Below are 23,599 nucleotides of genomic sequence, written 5' to 3' on the forward strand. Positions count from 1 at the left end.
CCTCTAAATGTAGGGTATCCGTTGTTTCATGTCTTCCTGTAAGGTAAAGGAAAGAATGAATTTCAATCACTCTTTCTGCATTCACAGTTGTGGAAGTGAGCGATGCACAGGCACAACCATTAATACTGGGGCACATCCTGCGCTGCCTTCGTCCTCATGCCTGTTCTTACATCTCAAGTTACAGATTTGCTACAATTCGGCATCTTAGCTTTGCCTACAGCCATGTACAACATAATTGTGTTTTGTTTTATGCTATAGAACAGTTCCTACAACATGGATACATTATGAAAAAGCAATTATTTTCCTAGGCTTTTCATTTCTATTCCATTACCGCCTGCTTCGTATTTCATGCTGTTTAATTCTATACACAAATTGCTCAGAAATCCATAAAATGAAGACCTGATCTGACTCATTTTCATCAAACTCTTTCCTTTTCTGAAAAGAAAAAAATGCACCTCTTTTACCTTAATCCGCTGTTTGATGCTTGCTTCATGTTTATTCATGATCATGCCTTCTCTTATCTCTGCTCCTCCCATAGGCTTTCCTCTGCCTCCAACTTTTTCACTACTTTTTGGGAACGCTTCGTATCTCATTCTTATTTCTCACCCATTTTCCTCAGTAACCATCTTTTTGCTTTTCTTCGCTGGGATCTTGGTAAGGTTCTGGAAGCTGAGAGGTTCAATGACCTTAAAACGTTCTTGCAGAAGTCTGGCTGCTCCAACTCATTGCTCCAGCTCTACAACCTGATTAAAACTCTCAGAACATCTCCCATTTCACTGTCTCAACCTTGTGTAACCTATAAACAAACTTCTCCTTGTCTGAATACAAACAAGCAGTGACCATTCTATGCTTTTTAACCACATCAGGGCTAACAGCCTAAGAGAAACGTTCTTGATCTAGTCTGCTAATAGCAGAGAGCTACCATCAATTGCTTCCTATAGCATGGAAAACACAAGAAACCTACACAATGACAATAACAGCAAGAAGCAACTAACAGTGGTTAACAGCTGGATACCAGTAGGTCATAATGGCACAGGTTACAGATATACTAACCCCAGAACAAAAAGAAAAAAAAAATGAAATTTTGGGAAAACTAGGAGGGAGAAGACACAGGTCAAATGCACAAAATCTCTTTAATGCATTCCAGAAATAAGTCTTACGACATCCAAGATGGCCACTCTGTGCCATTCCTTTAAAACATGAGTTTTCATAATAGTTCTTCAGTGTTAGTGAAGTTAGATCCACCAAATTAAAAAGGGTAAGATTTCTTGGGCAAGGTCTACACATTTTATGTTTATGTAGTAAAGAGCCTAAACTGAGAGCAGCTCTACATAGTAATATGGAAGTACAATATAATTAAACATTATTTATTCATCATTGCTGCCTATACAGCAAGAAAATAAATGATGCTTGAAAGACTCACATTTCTATTTCTCCTCTTGACAGATTTGTAAATGAGAATTATTTTGTAACTCAAAATACATTCCGTTTAAGCTGTTTAACTTAAAATCATTATTCAAATTTATTTTTTTTCCACTTGAGAGTCAACTCCCAATAAGGCCTAGAAATCCTGACAAACGTTTCAGAGTATAAACCCAAAGAAAATTTTTTAAGCTTTAAAGCTTCACCGCATAGCTTCAGCAATTTGACACAAACAAGCAAAGAATAAACCCTTACTTCTCACTTGTTCAGACCTATATAAGAGCTTTGCCCTGTACTTCGAAATTAGAAAACTGGAACAGCTTTCTTCTGGTTATAGTATAAAACAATCTTTGTGGCCATTTTCGAGTTAGATAACACATAACTTCAAAATTAGGAACAAAAATAAATTAATCTTCTTGACTATGATTCAAGTCTAAAGAAAGCAATCAAAACCAAACTGACAGAAGTGCTGTACTGTTGTCTCACGTACAATTTTCCTTTCCTCAGTTTTAATTCGGTTAAGTTTAAGAATACAGATATTCTGCTGTTGAGATCACACCCATAATTGCGTATGCGCTGCTACAAACATACCACTTTAGTCAGTATCAGTAATGCCACCATGATAACTTTATTCCACTCAAATCAATCATATCCTCATTCTTAATGATGCACTATTTAGTTGTTTGCATTCAAATATGCATATAAACATCCAAAAGAGTTACCGTAACAGTTTTTATTTAAAAAACCTAATGTACATGTTTTTCCCCAGTACAGTTATATTTTTCTTAAAAAGTACTGTATGTATCAAACATTTAAGGTTTATCCCATCACTGTCAATTGTCTTTGAAGAGCTGTCAAACATCTCCAACTTTAATGAACTTCAGCATAGCCTTAAGAAAAAGCTTTTAGCTTTCTAGATGTATGAGAAGAGGCCTGGTATTCTGTGGCATGAAGACAACATGCCATTAACAAGTAATCCCTGTGTTTACAGCATTCTTTCAGGAATGATATAAACCCCAAAGCCCAAGTGATAATTCATACCCTGCATAAAACTAATACAAGATACATTAAAGTTATTCAGATGAATAGATAGCATCTGGAGAGGTCTGTCAACATTCATATTTTTTAACAGCTCTTTAAAGAGGTAATGGTACAGATTAAGTACAAGCTTTTTGCCTCAGTATAATACACATTTGAAATTAAAATAAAACATGGAAGACCAGTATCTTTACATTTTATTCTTCAGAAAAAGAAGAATTTTAAAGAAAGCATTTAGTAGTCCACTTGTGCTTAAAATATTCAATGCATGAGAAAGCCAAAAGAAAAAAAATACACATTTTTGTACACCATGATCAAAAAGATAACATTATAAATTTTCAGAAATTGCACTGTATTTAAAACACTCTCTAGAATCTGCTCCACTTCTACATATGGCTACTGAGGCTGCCAGACACAGTTCCTTTTCCACTTTAATTGCCAACCTGTGGAGGCCCTTCAGGGATGAGTGATGTGAAGAAGGTTGTGATAAAGGACCAAGCAGAAGCCATGAATCCAGGCTGCTGCTCTGTATTGGCATCTTCACCTGCATCTTCTCCACTGTCTTCATCAATCCCATCATCCATAAGTCGTTCCTTTAAAAACAGAAATTGAAGCAATTCAACTGCTTCTTTTTAGAGCTCTGACATAAGGTAACCAGCAGTATCTTCCTACATTAAGTAACTTTTCTCAAAACAACCTCCTGAAGAATAACTAGCATGAAGAAAGTCCGTGACTGAAGTAGAGACAATCAGTAACTGTCAGACTGGAAGAATACAGAATTTAAGCAGCAGGCACAACATCGAGGACAACGCTGAAAGCTTTCTGGTTAAACCGAATGTATTTCATGAAAGTTGACTTTCTGTCCGGATATTACAGCATACTTGACAATATAATACACAGGAGTCTCAAAAGACATGCCTGCTCTTACTCACCATCTCTTCAAGATCAGGATTATTTGCATGTTGCCCATCACGGTTCACTTCCACATTATTGGCTGCCTGCTGTTGGCCTCCCTCTTGCCTAAAGGGGAACCATCCTGCTTGGTGTCTACATAAGAAAATGGAAGAGTTGACAACCTCTCTTTTGAAAGGAATAAAAAGATTTTTCTCATACAGCTAACTACTGCAGTAAATTCTTCAAGTACTTTCAAATGAATGAAGCTGCATGTATTTTTCTGCAAGTCCTACTTCTACATGAAATGGCTACTCTTTGATGTCCGGGTTAAGAAGGGTCTTGCCAAGAGCTGTTCTTTAAGTTTCAGAAGTGGTGTTCACAGCCCTCTGCTCCAGGAGATTAATAATTTACCATGATTAGGTAATTAAATACACAGAAGACTTCTTTTGGGCCTCCTCTCCATTTTTAATTATTTAAGTTATATTCATTTTCAGAATCAGCCTTAACTTCCATAGTTTAAAGTTGATTTTTTTGTGGAAAAAGGTTCAAAAGGCTTGAACCACATTACCATTTTAAATTAAGTAAGCCTCTCCTACATTTTCAAGTGTCTATATTCTTATTTCAACTATCATATCTGCATGAGAAACAGAACAGGAGACAGACCGCAGTGTAAAGAAACTCTTAACTGATTACATCAGTCCAAAGTATCAAGCATTACTGCTGTTTTCCACTTCTATTGCCCTCACTAAGGTATTTTCATATATAAAGGGAAGTGATGACAACAGTACCGGTATTTCTTCAGAATAGAGAGAGGGTGCTTAGGTCTTTAGGACACACGGCAAAAAAATTGTTAACTCCCTGCAATTCTACCAGATCTAGCACCCACCATTACAGTAGCACTACCTTAACTCTGCCTAACACGATTTACTGCACAAATCCATATGTTATTTTTGAAATATAAATGAGCTTAGCTCTGCAATTCTACTTTCATATCTGAGTAGTAAATGTTTTAAATTTATTCTAGCATACACTTGACCTATATGAACTTCTTTCCCCTCACCCCCACTTTTCTAGATTTCCATCCCAAAATTCTACATTTCTGCAATACCGAGCTGTTAGCTTACTGTAAATATGTTTTGAGAATTACTTCCTTTTTCCTATCAGCTGCTCTGCTTGTTTGAAATTCAATTAATTTTTTTTAAACAAAAACCCACATCATGTTGTAAAGGAGCAGTGCCTAAACTTTTGCATTTAGATAATTTTTCACAGTTTAAGTGGATTATACACTAGCAGCATACTCCACGTATCGGATCCACAGCTGTACTCAAGTGTTGTACTCACAAATAAACCAGCAGCATGGCTCCCATTACCATGACAAATCGACTGAAGGAAGAATAGAAGTATACAATGCTCAGAAGAATTGCTGCTCTAGAGAACGTGTACATCCAGTCCAGCCAGTCCCGGTTGAAGTCCTCCTCGTTCACTACCGGACCACCCTGTGCATTCATCTGAACATTGGGGTTTACAGGCCTGTTCTCCTGGACGGCTACATTTGGCGCTGCTGCGGGCTCATTTGCAGGAGCATGTTCTGAATTTACAGCCTGGGCAACTGCAGATCTCACTGGCTCAGTGCTGGAAGTCACCTGGGCTGAAACAGCAGCTTGGCTGAAAAGTGAAACACAAAACTAGTCTGTCAAAAAACATGCATCAAAATTTCTAAGCCTATTCTTATCTTCTTTTCTGCACTAATAAAAAACAGAGTTTCATAGGTAATACGTGTCAAAACAAACTGCATTTTCCCTTAAATCTTAACTTATTAACACATTAATGTAATTCCAATCTAAAACTGGATTTTATTATTTGTTGCACAAGACTTACCATAAAACAACACTGCCAGACAAAATAAATACAGACATTTTGATCCTGCAAACAACATTTAGGTTTTTAATACCTTCCTTTCACTAGTGTAACTTAGTACTACCTAAGATAATGCAGACTTACTATTGCATGTAGTACTGACGTGCATACATTTGCTGCCACCAGATCATCTGTAAGGGACTGAATGCAGGATACATAGGAAATCCAGCAGAAACACCTTGGCCTGGAAACTGGTTGCCTATATTGCTACAAAAGGATTTAAAGAAAAATATTCAGTTCTAAATTGCCACATTTATAAAATGCACCAATATTAAAAAACAAAGTAGCACTCTTCCTCTTATTTGTCCCCATACAATAATACACTGAAATAACACTGAAACAACATGTAGTAAGATCATCCCACCCACTCCAAAAAAACACTCTGTTTTCATACAAGAAATTAATAAGCAAAGTTATTCTATAGAAAGAGGATTTGTGGTTTTGTACTTAGATGTTTGTCACTAGCTGCATCTCTGGGGAAAAAACCCTATTGAAAATTTTTCAAAATTGTGAATATAACTGCAGAAATTCTTCCATACAATTCCTTTTAAGTTCAAAGGTCACCCTTAAAAGCACTGCAGGAGCTGTAAAGGTAAAACTTACTAGCTTCTGTAACTTTCTTTTAGAAGCAATACCTGAAATACTACCACAATAAAAAACATGAAGAAATTAACATAACTAAAGACAACAAACTAATCTTTCAGATACAGCTTCTGAAGAGTGCAATTAAGAACACTGTAAACTATTTACTTCCCCCCCTTCAGTATTTTGAGCATAAGTGATTCTCATCCATAGGGATTTTTAACTCCGGTTCACATGCAAGAGATATAAAGCTCCTATAAGTAAGTTTTAGGTTTGGTTTTGTCTGCTTTTAAACTTCTTAGCCTCTCTTACCTCCTAGAGCATATAGCATGTTTTGGCAAGATTTCCAACTCTTTCCCCAAAGATTTTGATGTAGTGAACTGTAGTAAACCAGGACATCTTTCAGGACAGCATGAGAGTATAAAGCATGAAGAAAAGTTTATTCAGACTGCAGGTAGCAAAAGCTGAGACTGCTGTAATTGTACTGCAGACTACACCTGTCCCCTAAGTAAGGCACTCCCTGCAAAGATATTACCAAGAGATTTCATTAGTCTACCAGGCATTCAGATATACAAGACATGCCCAGAATGAAAGATGGGAGGAAGACATTAAAATCTTTTTTCCGCCTTACACATGATTAAGTATTTCACTTTAATTCTGGAGAAGAGCCTGCCATGCAACTCCATGACCTCTGCTAAAACTGTTTTGTTTCTATTTAGTCATAACCTGTTTTGATGACAATCTGTGGGGGGAAAAAAGAAAATAAAAAAAGCAAAAGGTACTTTCCTGATACCACACAGAAACTGAGATAATCATAGGCAATACTCTAGGTTTCTTTCAAAAATGGCAAGGGTGAACTGGCAGCCCGGCTGATGCTACTTATTTATGCATAATTAACATGCTGGAACCGCAAAGCTATCAAGCTGCTATTGAAAAACATCAATCAGTTTTATATTTATGGCTGCAAGCTTAAAGAATGTGTTTTTCTATCCCCTGAACTGGCAAACACTTTAAGAAATAAGACTTCCAAAATTCATACAACACTGACCCTCATAAAATACTTGACCTTCAAAATGTAAAGATGATTCAGATATTCCACATGGGTGTCATTAAGTACTGCAATGTGACAAATCACTGAGCAACGTCTCGATTTCAAGCAGGCAGAATATCACATGGGGATGCAAACAGGCAGGACCACTCACTGTTCAAGCACACCTATTTCTCCAACTCAGTCAACAATAAGCTACCCAACGTCCCTGAGTGAGTTCTGCAGGAATTCACCAATTCTTTTTCTCATCAGTTACAGATTTTAGGGTGGTTCTTTACAACTGCCAAGTTGAGCTCAACAAAAGTTGAGAGGCCTTAGGCTAATAGCTTTCCCTCACAGATACATCTTTTAGAAATATTGCAGGATTTGAGCCTCTGCTTTCTTCCAAACTCTTACAAAAGTTGCTTTCTTGATGTCTTAAAGTTTAATAGCAGATTAAGAAATGAGTCAACCAAGACAAACCACAGAAGGTTTCAGTTAAGTCTGTTCTTTGCTTTCCCATTCAAATATTTCAGTGTTTTTGTGTTTTTGTTTTGGGGGTGGGTTTTTTTTTCTTTTTTCCTTTTTCCCCAACAGCTTTTCTGGGAGATGGAACTTTCTGATAAGCAAAACGTAACTTTTCAAGATCTGACTCTATTAATGAGAAAAAGTAGACATCAATATTCAAGAACTACTTCTGCCTTAGAATGCCAGCTAGCTCAGCAGTATTTTATTTGCTCATCAAAAATCAGAATGAGGCAGATGTTGTCCATTATGCAGCTATTACTGCTGCCAGGGTATTAAGTTAGCTTTTGAAACTCAGGAACAACTCTAAACACAGTGTAAGGTATTTCAGTGAAAGAACCTCTCCAAAGGAAGAGACTCTTCTCGGCAAAGCAAGCCATCTTGCTGTTAGAAAAAGGAAAACGGCACGTGCTTTCTCCTCATATTTTTCCGAAAGGAGGAAAGAGAGGCAGGAAGTATTTCAAAAGAACAGCAGCAACAGCACAAGAGCAGAGAAGCAAACTGGATAGACAGAGGCACTCCAAGACTGGAGAACAAACCAGAGCAGACAGTAGAAGAACAGTTAGATAAGTAGGAAAACAGTTTTTAATGTCCAAGTGGTAGAGGTAGATTCAGAATACTCTGAAAAGAAAGAGGCATGCTACTCCTTAAATGGCTACAGAATTCAGAATTACTTCTTTTCATCTATGGAAGACACCTAAAATGAGCTAACTGGAAAACAATTTGAGAGTAAGGTCAGACTAGTTAGATAGTGTCATCATGAAGATACTGTTCACTACTAATAGAAAAATAAGACTTTTTATTCAGACTTAATCAATCAGCTCAATCTGTCATCTGCATGACTGACAATAACTGCATTTCTTTAATGACCTCGACCCACAAAGACATCTCATTTACTGTTAGTCTCTTATCTCCCTGGGATATCAACTTGAAGTGGTATTTCAGTATCCTCCACTATGTTACTTGCTATTTTAAAAAAAAAAATACAGCAAGCAAAGGCTACTGATGAAGCAAATTATTTATGTGCTAGAACATACTGTATGCTGTCAGTATGTCATTCTGTTGTTCACTGTCAAACATTACTATGTACACAATGCAGAAACATTTCATTAGATTGGCTGCCACACTTGACAAATAATCTCGCTGCCTTGATGTTTCTTGTCTGTTTACTGCTTCCAAGTAGTCTCCAATCTGAAATACATGCCATTTCAGGATGCCCATCTGTTCTGTTTGTACCTGCGTAGTCATGGATCAGGGGCCTGCTATGCTAAGTCCACAGGAACAGACAATGCTGTGCTTGCTCTCCGCAGCAAGAGACTGACTTGGTAGATTACTTCCCCAGTCCCATCTCAAGTCTAGATTTTTAGAAAACAGCACTTACAAAAGTTCAAAAGCAACAGAAAGTTTTAATTGCCTTCTCCATAACAATGTGAGTTAGCTGTTTTCCCAATGGATGCTCAACTCACACATTGAAGCTTTGTGCCAGGAACTGAAACACCATCAAAACCATCATTTAATCACCTAACATTTATGTTACTTATTTGTACAAATTACATTACTAATGAAAGTGTTGCAAAATGCTCAAGAAAACTGCTCCTCACATTACATTTTTACACATCTGGAGACCTCTCCCCATGCCCAACAGAGCCTATAGTTCATCATACAGCTTGAATAAAAGTGTTTGGTCATGAAACAGTAAAAAAAAAAAACAAACACACAACGCACAAGGCAATGCAAATTTCATCTACAGATCTTCATTGTTGCTAACAAGTCTCAGTCTGTGTATAAATTACATTAAAGCTAGATTTGATTGCCCCAAAACATGTTGAAGAGTAGCTGAAAACCAGAAGGCATTTCTTATTGCTGGAATACAAATAAAGGGGGCCCTGAAGCAAAACAAGATGCATCTGAGATTACTGAAAGCATTAAAAAGGTTTTTTTGAGACAACAGCAACTACAGCAGGCACTGGCACAGACTGTTTGGAGTAGAGCACAGCCAGTGCCCAGTAGTCTGCAGCAAAGATCTACCTTAAGTTCCAGTAGCATTCCATTAAACTACTTTTACAAAAAAGGCCTAGGATTATTTAGAGTTCATTTATTTCACATTTCTTTTCAGGTCAGGACTGCACTTTTGAAGCAAACCTCCAGTCACTTCCTCGTACTGCAGTTTTGTTTGTACCACAAAGTGCTCTTGAATCACCATCTGGATTCCTTTTGGATTACACTAAGTTGAAAGATGAGATTTAGGTGCTCTGCCAATGCTCTTCAGCCACAAATAGGCACCTACCCCAGGTGACTAGATTAGAGATAGTCCAAATAAGACAGAAAACCCTGAAATACGTGCAGTGTTGATGTCAGGTTCTCAGCACCTCTTTCAGTCTACAGGTCCACTCCTCTCAATCCACATTACTTGCCAATACAGACAGAATCAGTATTTTTATTTATTTTTAAGTTATTCTTTTCTCCAAACACAGTAATGTCTTCCAAACTTGATGCTTCCTGCTGTACCTTAATTGAGTTATTTCAGCTAAAAGACTGAACAACCATTCTGTTGCCTTTTTGAAGTCCATAGGCTATTCAGTTCACCATGCACACTGATGAAAAACTCACTCTCAGGGTATGCTTACGTGAAAAGCTAATTAGAAAAAAATTAAAGCTTCTTACAGATTAGTAATTTACACAACACAGAATAAATTGCTTCCAGAACTAATGTACATTACACGAGACAGCAGTCTTGATGGTCAACCTAGCGTCATCTAGCTTTGTCATAAAGGCAAGTATAACCACTTCTGCGGAGATGTATGTGGTCAGAATAACGTAAATGCTCCACCCACTGGAAAGGCAATTTCTTCCCAGTAGACTGTACATTTCAGATAAATAATAAAAAACTTGACGGAATTCAGGATGAAAACTAATAAGACTAGTAAAGTCTAGGTTAACTCTAACAAGAAAGCAAGTAAATTGAACTGAAACGAAATAAGTTTTCAACATTTCTGGACATCTGTTTTCTTTCCAGTGACAGAAACAATTATTACTGTTAGCAGATTCATAGTTTTTTCAACATTCTCCAAAGAAAGTCTCTAGAATCTACACAGTACTGTGAGAACACCTTGTCAGAAAGAAATCTTTAAAGCACCTTCTGAGGAAATCACAGCTATCATTTCAGAATACACTATCCTCCCATTTTACTCTTGGAAGAAAATAAAAAAATAATAAAAATTTAAGAAACTGCAAAGGGTTGAAAATTCCTAAAGCCACTTTTTGAGTGCAAAAAAAAATATGGAATCTTGAAAGTTACATAATAACAGATCTGATCTAGAAGTGTACACTGGTTATATTTCATTAGTATGTATGAAAACACTTAAAAATTCTATTGTAGATATACAAGCACTTACATGTACTTGAAACGCCTGCATATCATTTATACAGTTGAATCCAATACGGAGAAGTGAAAAATTACTTCTCTTGCGCATCAAAAACTAAGAACCATCATACTCCGGTAAGAATCTAGTGTTGATGTTTACAATAAAGGACTAGGAAAAGCAACCAGAAGCAATATTTTTATCAGTTATATTAATAACTACATGCACTAGATAAATATTACAGTTGCACTTATCAACAGAAACTTGAGGGCAGAAAGCATGAAGAAAAAATAAAAAACAGCCTGAAAGGGAGGCACCAAGAACACTTACTCTTTGATCGACTCCTGGCTAAAAACGTTAATGTTCATACTAAAAATGTTTCTAAACGTGACTTATGCTTCAAAATGACAAGCCAAGTCATTTTGCAGACTGTGAAAGAAAAATAATTATAACTGAACATTTGAAGTACTTTTAAAGAGTATCAAAGAGCTGAGGAATGCTTCAATCTCACTTACCCTTGCATTAAATAAGGGAACTGGTGGCTTGGTATGGGATTGCTTTGTGCTTGTGGAACATTACGATGCCTCACTCCATCTGCACTAGTGTTCAACGATGTAGATGAAGCTTCTTGGTTTGTGGGTGAGGCAGCAGTTGATCCAGAATGGTCCAAATTCTTAAAAATAAATAAAATTGAGGTTGGGGATGTTTTTGCGAGTTACAGATTTACTACTGTGTCTTAAAACACTCTTTGCGTTAATGTTTTGTCACAGGTTTTATTGAGAATATAAGCACCAGCAAGTCTTCTGGGGTTTCAGTGGTTCTGGCAAGCCTTTAGTAAAAACAGAAATTCAAAATTGCACTCAGGTGCACATATAAAAAAAAAGGAAGTGTTCAGAAAGACTCAACTCTTGATAGGTCCCAGAGAAAAATCACAAGTCACTGGGAACCAAAGTTTAAAAAACCTGAACCAACCTAAAGCTTAATCCAAAGAATATTTAGCAGCAAAAGAAATTCTAGTGGCTACCATTAGCAAAAGTAACTACAACCTCCGGATACGACTTTATCTTCAGAAACAACAGTGCCTCCAATGGCTCAAAATACCATTCCTCTATTCATGTCTTCAGTTGCCCCTTCTACTCATCACCCTCTTCACTGTGTCAGCTGCCCAATGCAAACTGCCGTGCGCACTGCCAGGAGGGGACAGGGGGTGGGAATAGGGAAATAGCTAGGAACTACTCAGGCTCCCAGAAACACACCTAAAACTATAGAGCATCAGACCTCCAATGCTTTCCAAGATCAACACTTAACCCTGGAAGCAGGACAACAGCTGGCTCTCCTAGATTATTTGTCACCATAACAAGACTGCAATTTGGCCATTGAGATGCATTATTTTAGTTTTAATAAATACCCAAATCCTATTGCTATGCATTACTGTAATATTTACTCAGTAGAAAATCCTTTTCAACTTTGACAACTCAGGAAGTGAGGAGCTGCAATTATTAAGACATCCATATCACATTTACCTGACAAAGGAAAACAAGAAAAATTTACCACTAGACAGTGGGGAGAGAATAAAAATACAAAACAAACAGAAGAACAAAGGCCATTCAAGCTTTGGGTTTAAATTCATAATACGTTGAAGGAAACAACCTAACACTGTGCATGCTGACTGCATTAAGCAGTCATTAATACAGTCCCTTAAATACAATGTTTACAACTGATCTATGTAGCAATGAGACAATCACAAAGGAGACACCCTGTGTCCTGCTTGCAGAGACAGAAACACAGACTTTGCAGAGACGATGTAACCACTGTCCACTCTCTACTATTGCTAAAACCGCCCACGTTTCTGCTGTCACATAGCAGTCAGAAACAGTACCCTACCGACAGGGGAATGAAGACAGACAGCTTATTACTGGAAGGGTATTCCCCCCATGCTGATTATCAACACACCGCAGATAAGAAATATCTACAATGGTATTGTATATATTCTCTCCTGACTAACCTTCAAGGGTCACTTAGTGATACTGCCAGCTCTGGAAAAAGCCAAGAGAATTATGGTGGTGACGATCAAGTCACCAACAGAAACATTAATTGCCCTTCTGTTAAAACAGAGTACAATCAAGGAACATCATAAATTTTGGAGGGTATGAAGAGGGGAAGACTCAAAATACCCTAAACAAAAGGTGTTCTGTGAACAGCTTAAGTAATAAAGTGTTAAGAACACCATTTACTTTTCACTGTCGTACAGACACTATGGCTGCCCAACTCTTGCCAAGCAGAATGAACGCTGGCCAACCTCCACCTGTCCATCTCACCACAAGGGCATTAATTTGACTGGTCTCTCTTCAGCAGTACAAGTTTTCACAAAACAAATCAGAATTTTGTTGTGTGTTTTTTTTTATCTGAATACACTGTTAAATTTCTGCCAGAGATACAAGAATTCGGAGAGAAAGGAAAACGTACTTTTTGATAAAAAGAGTGTTAAAAAGACTGTATAAAGAATAGCTTAGAAAAAGTAGCGCTTTATCATCTAACAAACATAATTGTGTTACGATTTGAAAAAAGGTCATCTTCCTTTACGTAAAGTGACACCCTTAAATAATCCAGTCTAATTGTACAAATTCATATGGCATGCTCTGTTTTCAACACACTAATTTACATTCAAATTTTAAAAATTAAGAGAAATTCCTGGAAAGCTTTCTCAGCATAGATAAATTCATGTTCTGTGTATGAAAAAAAACTCACTGAGCTACTGCTGGAGGTTGAAGCTCCGTGACCTTCTCTACTGGTGCTGGGTTTTGGAGAACTTGGGGGTGTCCGGGAAGTACATACCAGATGAACCATATGATATTCATCTTGCTAAAAATTAAAGAAATTGAAGAGCTAAAGCAACAATATTTGAGAAATTTATAAGCAAAAGATGTCTTTAAAAATCCACTTTCAAAGCTGTATTTGCAATCAAGAAAGAACCACACAAAATGGAGGGACCATAGAGCAAAACTTGAGCCTAGCACAAGAGAAGTCTGCTGTTTCACAACTGATGTTTTCTTAGCAGCTATCAACAATAGCATATTGAATGTCATTTACCCCCAGTTTTCCCTAGAACTGCAGTATAGCAGACCCAATGGAAGACCACAAAAAAACATGAGGAAATGTAACATACGCTTTAACTTTTACTTTGGAAAAAATATCAAACTCTTATAGGGCTTGGCTTCCCTAAGTTAAGAATGCTTACATTTGCATTGAGATTAGTGAAGAGTGTTAATCAATAAAGACATCAAGGTAAATGAAAAATGTAGGTGCTGAATTCCACAAACGGACCAAGATAAGAAAAAAATGTACAAGCCATTGCCTCCACGTCACTCCAGTCGAAGCTTGGCTCAAGCCTAACCTGCAGCCACCCAACTGAAGAGGCCCTGCAGATATTCCACACTCAAGGAGTGCTGTTCAAAGTGCTAGGTGGGACTTGGGTATTCCTAAATATTCAAAAGTGAGGAAGCAAATGAGCGGCACCACTTGAAGCCATGTCAGTATGCAAGTAATCAGCCCACGCCAACTCTTCATGAATATGCTCCCCCCAAACATGGATGCCATAACAACTTCAATCTGAAGCTATTTCACTGTACCAAATGAAAACGCCCCATTATATCAGCATGCCTGAAGCTTATATGGCCATAGCAACAGGAACAGCTATGACTGTATTTAAATTGCATGCTACAGCTTCCTCAGTAACCAAATTTTAAACAAGAAAAACAACAACAAAAAAATCTGTCCTCTTCTGAAGTCAGTGTGGTGCAGTCAAGCTGCAGTTCTTAATGAGATGACATTTAGAAATATCAAGGCTTGGAGGATTTTTTAAGCTGTTAAAAAATGTTAAAACATACACTTACTCATTTGTAAGTTTTAATCTTTAGGAACAAAGAAAACTGGATAAATGCTTTTATACAGTGTCATGCATTACTGCTAGCATAGCCTATCCATATCCACATTCATTTAAACTCCCCTGAACGGATCAGTTTCTAGCCTCAAGCACAGCCTCATTATTACATTAAGTGTAGTTTCTTACTAGTCAGTGATAGGAAGCAATGAGCAGAGAGCACTGAAGGCAGGTGATCAGCATTCTGACCACATCAAAAGCCTTTTACCTAACTAGTTACCTTCCTACTAGCTAAGAACTTCTGCCACTTGGAGAGGCAAAGGAAGCTAAACATATTACTTGTGATCTTACAGTATACAGCTTTATTCAATGTGACAGTTTATTGTAATTTATTTCTATTTATACAGAACATGTTGAACATCACTATGCCTGAAGAGTGCCACACTTACAGCCTCGAGGTATCTTCTATCAGCAAAATGACAGTGGTCAGTATCAAAGAGCAAGTATTGCAAAGCTAATTTGAGAGATTTAGTAAATCCTCAGATAACATCAAGAATTTATAGCTAATCAAGTAGGAATTATATGGCAGAGAATGAGATTGAACTTAGGAGTAATCATACCTTTTTTCCAAAAGCTCTTAAGAAGCTTGATCACAAAAACCTCCTCTTTTCAAACATGAATTTTTAACTTTCACTAAATTTCTTTAACTAAATCCAAGGCCTATAGCTACTAAAAAGCCTTTAATGTCAAATGTAGCCCCTGTATAGTGAAGGAAGTCAAAGTTTCTCCTCTAGTACACAAGCAAGTTTGAAACTGTGTTTCCTAAAACTAGCCTGCTGTAATGAGGCCAAGTGAATTCAAGGGATTCAGACTTCATTTTGTCTTTAACAAGAAAAACTAAGCTTTGAGGCAAGTTATATAAGCATTTTCATGAACTTTTAAGTGGTACAAGATATATACTGGTTGGCAATAGTCCAGCTCCAGTTTTCTAGTAAGCCTATACATAGTAAATTTCAATCATTTTTGGTAAGCAATTAAATCCAATTTAATAAAAATCTATTTCAGAATAAAGATTATAAAGTAACAACAGTGTTAGTCTACTCAAGCAATACTCAAGATTCTTCCACATTAGTTACTCCATACTTAATACAAAGTTCAGTTGCTCTATTCTCCTTTAGAGACTTTCCTCCATACTAAATACTAAAACGTAACCCACTCCCGCAGTCTGCACACTGATTTTTACCATAATACATTACAAAAAAAAAGTATCAATACCTGGCCGTTGGTAATGAATTACAAAGCTTACCTATTTCACAGGATTAAAAACTGTGTAATTGTTTAATAACCTAAAGTATTTTCCAAATATAGCTATTGGTGCATCCTGATTTGTTCACAAGGAGTTTAAAGACTATTCAACATAATGCATTATGTTTTCTGTTACCATCAAAACTGAAAGGAAATTCTTGGTAATCTGCCCTAAATATCCTCTTATTCATTAAGTTAGTAAAGTTCTTAAAAATTTGTAGATGTCCCTCTTATTTGGTAGCATCAATCCAAACTATCTGAACCAATATGAGAACCAAGTGCATGTATTTCAAGATTTCTCACATCACATGTCACGTGCATTCAGGATTTGGATTTCATTTAAATGTCGACCAGAGAATCCAAAGTTAGATTAGTAAAGTTATTTTTTCCAAGATGAACCAGCAGAATATATAAAAAAAGAAATAAAAAAATGCAAGACCTTTCAAAGATCATCAGGAATGGCTGATAGCTGACAAATAAGACTAGGTCAACAAATAGCTTTCCCAGCAAAACCATTCAGGAATTTAGAATTCTGGTTTTGCATATAAATATATTACCCTTAATTTGCTTATAGAAGTGCCATTTTGAATGTAAGTTCTTGAATTTAAGTAGGTACAAGAAATGAAATGATGTGCCAAACCAACACAAATCTGTTAACTGATTCTGTTTAGGTCACAGTGGGAACCATCCAAAGAAGTCACTCTACACTACATATCACTTGTTTGGGACTTACATAGCTTACTTGCTCTCCCACCAATAGGAAACATGCCTCAATCCACACGTATCACAATCCTACATAGATGGGATACTTGAAAGTACATTTTCCTGAGCATAACATTATATGGTTACATCTCTCAACACAACAATGAAAATTTGAAGCTAAACAACACAAATCTAAATTCCTGTTTGCCAAAAAGGGCGTTTTGATCAAATATCATATGGTGTTGATATAAAGCTTACTTTTCTGAGAACATCTTTCAGCTGCAGATGATCAGGAAGCAGTCTGCCAGAATACACCAGTCTCTGATCCTTTGTAGACTAGGAGATGGGACAAAGAAAGGAATTTAGCTTTTTCCTGCTGTACAGATATACAGCTGGAGATAACATTTGCAGATGAGAAAACCCCTTATAATGCCAACCACCAACAGACAGCCTTAAAAACATTTCGGAGGCTTCACAAGTCCAACTCACAAATTAATTCTGGGAGAGAATTCTGCTATTATGCACTCAGCAAGAGTGCCGTAACAATTAATAACACTTAACTGTCAAATGCTGCTCAGAAAACTATCAAGTATATTCAAAAATTGCTTTCTTTTAAAGAAGATTTGCTCTTTACCCTGCTCCCACTCCCAGATATTTGCTGAAAAAGTAGATGGAAAAGTAGCTGGGGCAAAGAAACAAAACCAAAAATAGTTAGTAGAATGATGGAATGATAATTAAAATATGCATAAGAAAGGCACAAATTTCAATCTTTTTCAACATGGAATTTCTGTTATAAGTGCCTGCCCCCATCCCCACCCCCCAAAAAAATATTAAAAAGAAAATCACGAGGAAACAAGGAGTAAGCATTTAAAAGCATGAATCAGCGAAATTATTTAATTTTTTTTTTTTTTTAGGTAGCCTTCAAACTTTGGCAAGTTTTTTTGCCTGTTTTTATACTTTCAGAGTTTAAAACACCTTAGTAATGCAAACCAACATTACTTAAAAAAAAAACAAACAACAAATCATACGCTATTCATAAGGTAATAACTTTTAGCTATTCTACACAGAAGAGATAACGATGAAATTCTTTGTAAAAGGAATTTATTTGGGGTACCTAAAATGTCCAGTACACTAAGGCAATAGACACATTATTGGTTAAGCAAAACAAACAAACAAAAATCCCAACCCGGCTCAATTCAGTTTATGCTGTCAGAAAGTTTTAAATAGTCTTAACAGTAGTGAGTCACTAACATGCTGTAACTCTGTGAATAAACACCTCCTTTTTTTTCTTTTTTTTTTTTTTTTTGAAAAAAACTCCTAAATATTCACCTATATTGAAATAATTTTAAAGAGAATCCAACTGTTACATCCATTCAGTTTAACTATTGCTTGAATCTGAAATTAATACAATAGCGTTTAATACTTGAAAGAGAGCGCTAACAAAGGCAAATGCTAAATGAAGAAACCTAGCCTAACATCAGTGGAACAGATATGTATTATCAGCATGAAATATTTGAAGAATTTCCCCATCATGCAAACAGCTAGTCTTACATCTCTCCTCTTTCTCTCCCTGCCTTTTGTTGCCCACTCTGCAGTCTTATGCTAAGACACAAATACCTGAGCTCCAGATCTCTTTAATTAGAAAAAGCTTTCACATAAGTTTTGAGATATTTTTTTCTTGCAATAGCCTTTTACAGATTTCCAATAACTTATCAGAACATTAAAAAGTTGCAGAACTTGTTTTTTCCCTGAAAAAAATTTGGTCATATCACTAGAAAAAATAAATATAGATACTCTAAGCAAATAATTATGAAAAGCACACATTAAATCTGAGAAGCTTTTAACTTTTTTCCCAAATTCATACTAGCTATTCACAATTAAATACGTCTTTAAAAAAAAAGTACATAACCTGCCACATATAGTACAGAACTGTATATCACTTCTTCAGAATAACCATTTTCCATATTCTTCTGCATTTTTCTGTATTTTTAATTATTGACACAATACACTATTTTATTAAGTCTCACAACACAGGGAACTAGTTATTTGCAGCTCCAATAAATAAAATACTGCAATGAATTAGACATCAGTGCTGTACTACTTCTATTTATGTTTAAAACAACAACAACAAATGGCCATCTCTCTCATGTCAGACTAAAGTCTTTTGAACTACACTATTTTGCTTGCTCCTTTCAAGCAGTAACAGGCTGGTAACAGAATACAGGCTTTACTTGCATTTTGTATTTGGGAAAGGCCTTCTTAGAAAAAACAGAAATTTGCAACATGCATCAAGATTACAGCAAAATGATTTCCTGTAAATGAGAAACTTGCTGCTTTAGAATGACCAAGGGAGCCAGAAGAAAAGTCTCAGAAACCTTGTTTCTGGGTCCTGACACAGATTATCTGGAGATTAATTTGAACAGATAAACTGTTAAAACAAAACAAGCAAAACACAACAAAAAACCCCTTCCAAATCCAACACAGCAATAGAGTGCTGTTTTGCCTGTCCCACTCATAATACAGCTTTCTACAGGGTCAAATTCAAGTTCTTCTCTTTAGTACCTTATATATGAACCTCTCTTCAACCACATCTAATTAAGTACCTTCTCAAACACTATACAAACAGTACAAATTATTTTTTAATAGTGGTACTTTACAGAGAAGAAAACTGCTAGATTAAAAAACCCCTCAAAACTGACTATTACGTAGCCTTCAGTAATGTGTTTCAGCTCCCTACAAAACCACAAAAGAAAAGGTTACGCATATGCTGAGTACTGTTAATTATATTAAACTAGAAACATTAATGGGGGAAGATGAGGTTTTAAACCCTATACTCCTCCCTATGTAACTTAAATACCTAACTGTGTGCTATGGGAATACCACTTGAGATTATCCAGGTGTAAAGCCATCTTAGAATTCTGAAGTGTGGGCTTTTTTTAAATGCAGATGGAAGAAGAGATGATAAGTGTGAAAACACAGTAATTCACATATATGCCAAAGTAAATGGAAAAGGCATTCAACTCATCCTCTGCCTGAGGAGGTTCACCACCACACCTCCTGCTTCAAGGAACAGCATGCTCACTGCTAGCCCAAATACTGAACAGTCATGCAAAAAAGACTTCTATACATAATTTTATATATATATGTATAAATTTATATATGTATAAATTTAAATATAAATAAAAATTTATATATATAAATTATGTAGATATTTTATTATGGTATTAAAATAAGATATATACATGTTTGGTATATATATAAAATATGTATATATTTTATATATATAATTAGAGTGGCCTTGTTTTTAGAAGCAAGCACATATCATCAGTTAAAGTGATTCTAGAACATAAAGTTTAGAAGTGAGGTGGAAGGCAGTTTTCAGATCATAATCTAAAAGGTATGCATTTAAAACCAAGAATTCATCGGCTAGCATTTTTTTTTTTTCTTTCATTTTTCAAACAAGACTCCTTCTGCTATGCTTGTCTTTATAACAAGATAACAAAGTCTAAATTAGCTATGCCCAGCACATTACCAAAACCCACCAAACTTAAGCTAAAGCAGCAACTTCCTTTAGAAACACAGACAATCTCTGAACTATCCTGTTTCAGCTACCCGTCACTCATGATTTTGGTCACTCAGCCTCTCTCCCATAGGAAATAAAAATCCAAACAACCACGTCAGGTTAGAACTGTGGGGAAAGGATATGCCAGATGACAGGTACTGAAGGAAATGAGAAACAGCAGTTTTAAATTCCTATTTATGGGTGTAATCAATGCAGCAGTTAATGCACTGAATGTAAGATCTACCAAATTGAGAGACACAGGTGATTTTCCAAGTTTTCTTGTCTTAAATAAACATTTAATTTAGGGACACTGTAACTACAGTCCTCTATCTATGAAAAATTGGTCCAGTCAGGGAAAAAAAAATATTGACAAATGCGAACTTTAGTATAGACCCACTAACTAATTTAACACTGTTTTAAACCCATTTAGCTTATTCAGGGACTGACTTTATTAAGCATACCAACTTTAATAACAACTAAACCAATTTAAATCTGCCTAAACTTAGAATATGCACATATTTAGCTAAGTAATTTACACAAATTAATCTGAAAAAAAAATCACAAACAACACTGCCTCAAGGCCTAACTTCTAGTTTGCCTATTTTAACCATCTCATTTTCTGAAGATATACTCTCAATAAACTGTAAATGTAATGACAACATTTACAGTTACCATCAGTTTACTAATTTACAGATGCGTATAGGAGAATGAGGTACAAGTCACACGTGAAAACTTGAAAGACTATGTATAGCAGTGATAGCAACTGACTGCTGTTTTACAGTCTTCACTTCAAGAACACTGCAATACCTGTATAGAGCACCTGTGTTCTGATGTACTCTTGCACTCTTAAAATAGCATTGTAATAGAAGTTATTTCCAGGACCTATCCCATTCAGGGAATGTAGAAGTTTGATCGACAAAGATTTAAACAAATTCAAAAAAAGCAGTAATACTCAATATCAAAAACATATCAAGCCAAAAATACACTTTCCAATTTTACTATACATAGGAGACATCCTGTTAAAGACCTTTGTCCCCTCCGACGTTACTACTTTAATTTGAAAGGTTCTATGAAATAAAAATATTGTGATCAGTTACTAGTTTGATTGCAAATACAGTAAATCCAAATTAAATTGGAATTACTGAGATAATTTTCACTGAAGAAACTCCCCATTCTTTAACCCAGAACAATTTTGGGCATTCTGAACTAGTCATTCAATAATGAGAGGCATGTTGAGGAATCAATTTTCAACAGAAGAAAGATGTTCCAGGAAAATGAAATTTGATATTATAGTCCTGGTTAAAACCCACAGTGCAACGTAAAAACCCCTTGTTCATTAAGGATTTTTCCTAGAAGCCCAACTGAGCAAGATCATAGGATGAGTCAGAAAAATAGTGTTTAAACACAAATACGTCACAGGAGGAGATTCTAGTGAGGAGGAAGAAGAAACAGCAATCAGCTGAAGTCATGTATTTGTTTCCTTCACAGCAGATAGCCTCCCTCAGCAGAGAATTACTCATGGCAGTAACTAAAACCACAAACTCTCAAATACTGCTTAACATGTCCTAATATACCAGTGACACAGCCTAAGTTGTGGACTGCTTTTCTTCTGCTTTCTCCAAAAGGCAGAAACCCCCTTTGAGACACAAAGCCACTACATTGCCTTCCCCCCCCGCGCCCCCCCCCCCCCCCCCCCCCCCCCAAAAAAAAAAACCAACCAACAGTGCCAATAGTTCTTCTATTGAACTAGGTGAATTCTAGTGATTTACAATATAAATGCAATCTTTGTCTGATGTTTTATACAGCAAGGTCTAGGCCCCACGTGCTACTGCAACGTGGGGGCAAAGTCACTCCCTTCACACAGTCTTCTGGAACAAATTTTCACATATACTGATCTGTATGACTGCTATTCTAAACAGGTATAGTATTAGCTTTCTATTATTACCTGTATGTTTTTCATAACATCTTTTCAATTGCCAAGTTTAGAACTTAAAAGAATTTAGAAAAAAATCATATTTTCCCCAGAAAACAAAAAAAACCCCAAACTTTTATATTGTTTCAAAATACAGTCACAACTGCCATACGAGTGTGCAGAACATCTGAGAGCAGTTTTTTCAGCACAACCTCAAAAAAATGTCTTTTCAAAGAGGAGGAGAAAAGGAAATAATGCTGGAGATTGTTCAGTTGTGTGTTTCAAGTAATATTATGAATAAACATCTATCTGCTCCACACCTCAGTGAATTCACTAGATCATAGTAACTTTAGATACATTGCTTAAGTACTGTAATTACTTTAGACAGAACTCTTACATTTACAGAAGTTAGTCTTAAACTGAGCTGAGTTATCTCAATTCCAGTTCCAAAATAGTTACATGGAGCATTAATAAGTGTCTTCAGCAACACCATCTTTTGGGACGCTATACTGTGATCATCTTCAACCATATAAAAGGGCAGCTATTTATATTGCCAACTTCCCTGAAAGCAGAGACCCAGCCATTGCCTTTACACAGACAGCTCTTTGGCAGTAGGGCTCTTCCTTGTTTATTTTTGCAGAGCACCCAAGGAAAGTCTCCCATCGACTGTACAGAAGTTACTGCGACGCCAGTCTTACCGACAAGATGAAGAGAAAGGGCTGGCCAACAACTCACCGGCTTACTGGGGTAGACATTAGAGAGGTGGGATTTTAGCTTGCCCACAGTCCAGTCCAGAAAGCAGTTAATGGTCTGGTCGGTGTATTTCTGGTTGGGGGCCTTGATGATGAGGGTCACCGGGTGATCCACGACGCTTTGGTCCATGCTGCTGGCCCGGGGGTGGGGGGGGGGTGGGCGGCTGGCCCTGCCCGCCCCCTCCTCCTCCCCCTCCCTGCTTCTCCTCGGGGTAGACGAAGCGGCTCCAAGCTCTGGTCGCTGCGGGAGGGTTCAGCGGCCGGGGGGCGAACTTCCTGGGGAAGCTGGGGGAGCCCATGCCCGTGGTGGCCCTCACGCCGGCGGCGGCACCGGCCGAGGTCTGCCCGCCGAGAAGCAGAGAGAGAGACGGGGGGGGGGGGGGGGGGGGGGGGGGGGGGGGTCGGCTTAGCACGTCACACACAGGCCCACCCCCCCACCTCCGGTAACCACAGCGACGGGGAGGCCAACGGACGCACCCTCACCCACCCACCTACCTCCCGGACACCCTCCCGCTGTGCCCAACGGAGAAGGAAAGGAGACAGGGAACAAGCCGGTACCCGGAACTCGCCCGCCCGGGCTGGGCCCCTCCGCCCGCGGCACCGCCTCAGACCTCCGGCCCGCTCGCCCTTTGCGTAAAATGGAGACCGACCGGAAGCGCGGTGGCGTCCGTCCTGCCTCCCCCTCCGCCCGCTGGGGGGCGCTCGCCGGGCGGGGGGGG

At 37.3% G+C, this 23,599-nt stretch overlaps 1 protein-coding gene across 5 annotated transcripts; it reads right to left on the reverse strand.

The window, feature by feature from the left end:
- Nucleotides 1-1,521: 1,521 nt before the first annotated feature.
- Nucleotides 1,522-23,582, reverse strand: HERPUD2 (HERPUD family member 2). Of its 5 annotated transcripts, XM_054190939.1 has the most exons (10): nucleotides 23,439-23,582; nucleotides 22,864-23,221; nucleotides 16,913-16,990; nucleotides 13,516-13,629; nucleotides 11,283-11,440; nucleotides 6,166-6,252; nucleotides 5,356-5,478; nucleotides 4,696-5,019; nucleotides 3,393-3,507; nucleotides 1,522-3,053 (listed from the first exon to the last, which is right to left on the reverse strand). In XM_054190939.1, the coding sequence occupies exons 2-10, from the start codon at nucleotides 23,008-23,010 to the stop codon at nucleotides 2,892-2,894; spliced, it is 1,308 nt and encodes a 435-aa protein (XP_054046914.1). In that variant the 5' UTR covers nucleotides 23,011-23,221; nucleotides 23,439-23,582; the 3' UTR covers nucleotides 1,522-2,891. The 5 variants fall into 5 exon arrangements, with proteins under 5 accessions (XP_054046914.1, XP_054046915.1, XP_054046917.1 ...); XM_054190940.1 differs by lacking the exon at nucleotides 16,913-16,990; XM_054190942.1 differs by lacking the exon at nucleotides 13,516-13,629.
- Between the last annotated feature and the right edge of the window lie 17 nt (nucleotides 23,583-23,599).

Source organism: Rissa tridactyla, chromosome 2 (genome assembly GCF_028500815.1).
Source record: "Rissa tridactyla isolate bRisTri1 chromosome 2, bRisTri1.patW.cur.20221130, whole genome shotgun sequence".
NCBI classification, from domain to species: Eukaryota; Metazoa; Chordata; class Aves; order Charadriiformes; family Laridae; genus Rissa; species Rissa tridactyla.

Bases quoted from the DNA above. Each gene is read 5' to 3' on its own strand.
- HERPUD2 (XM_054190939.1), bottom strand. From the start codon at position 23,010: ATGGACCAAAGCGTCGTGGATCACCCGGTGACCCTCATCATCAAGGCC. The intron at 13,630-16,912 runs GTAAGCTTTATA...TTTAATTTTTAG, and splicing joins TGAAAGATGTTCTCAGAAAA to CAAGATGAATATCATATGGT. The intron at 3,054-3,392 runs GTGAGTAAGAGC...CTGTTTTTAAAG, and splicing joins ATCCTGATCTTGAAGAGATG to GAACGACTTATGGATGATGG.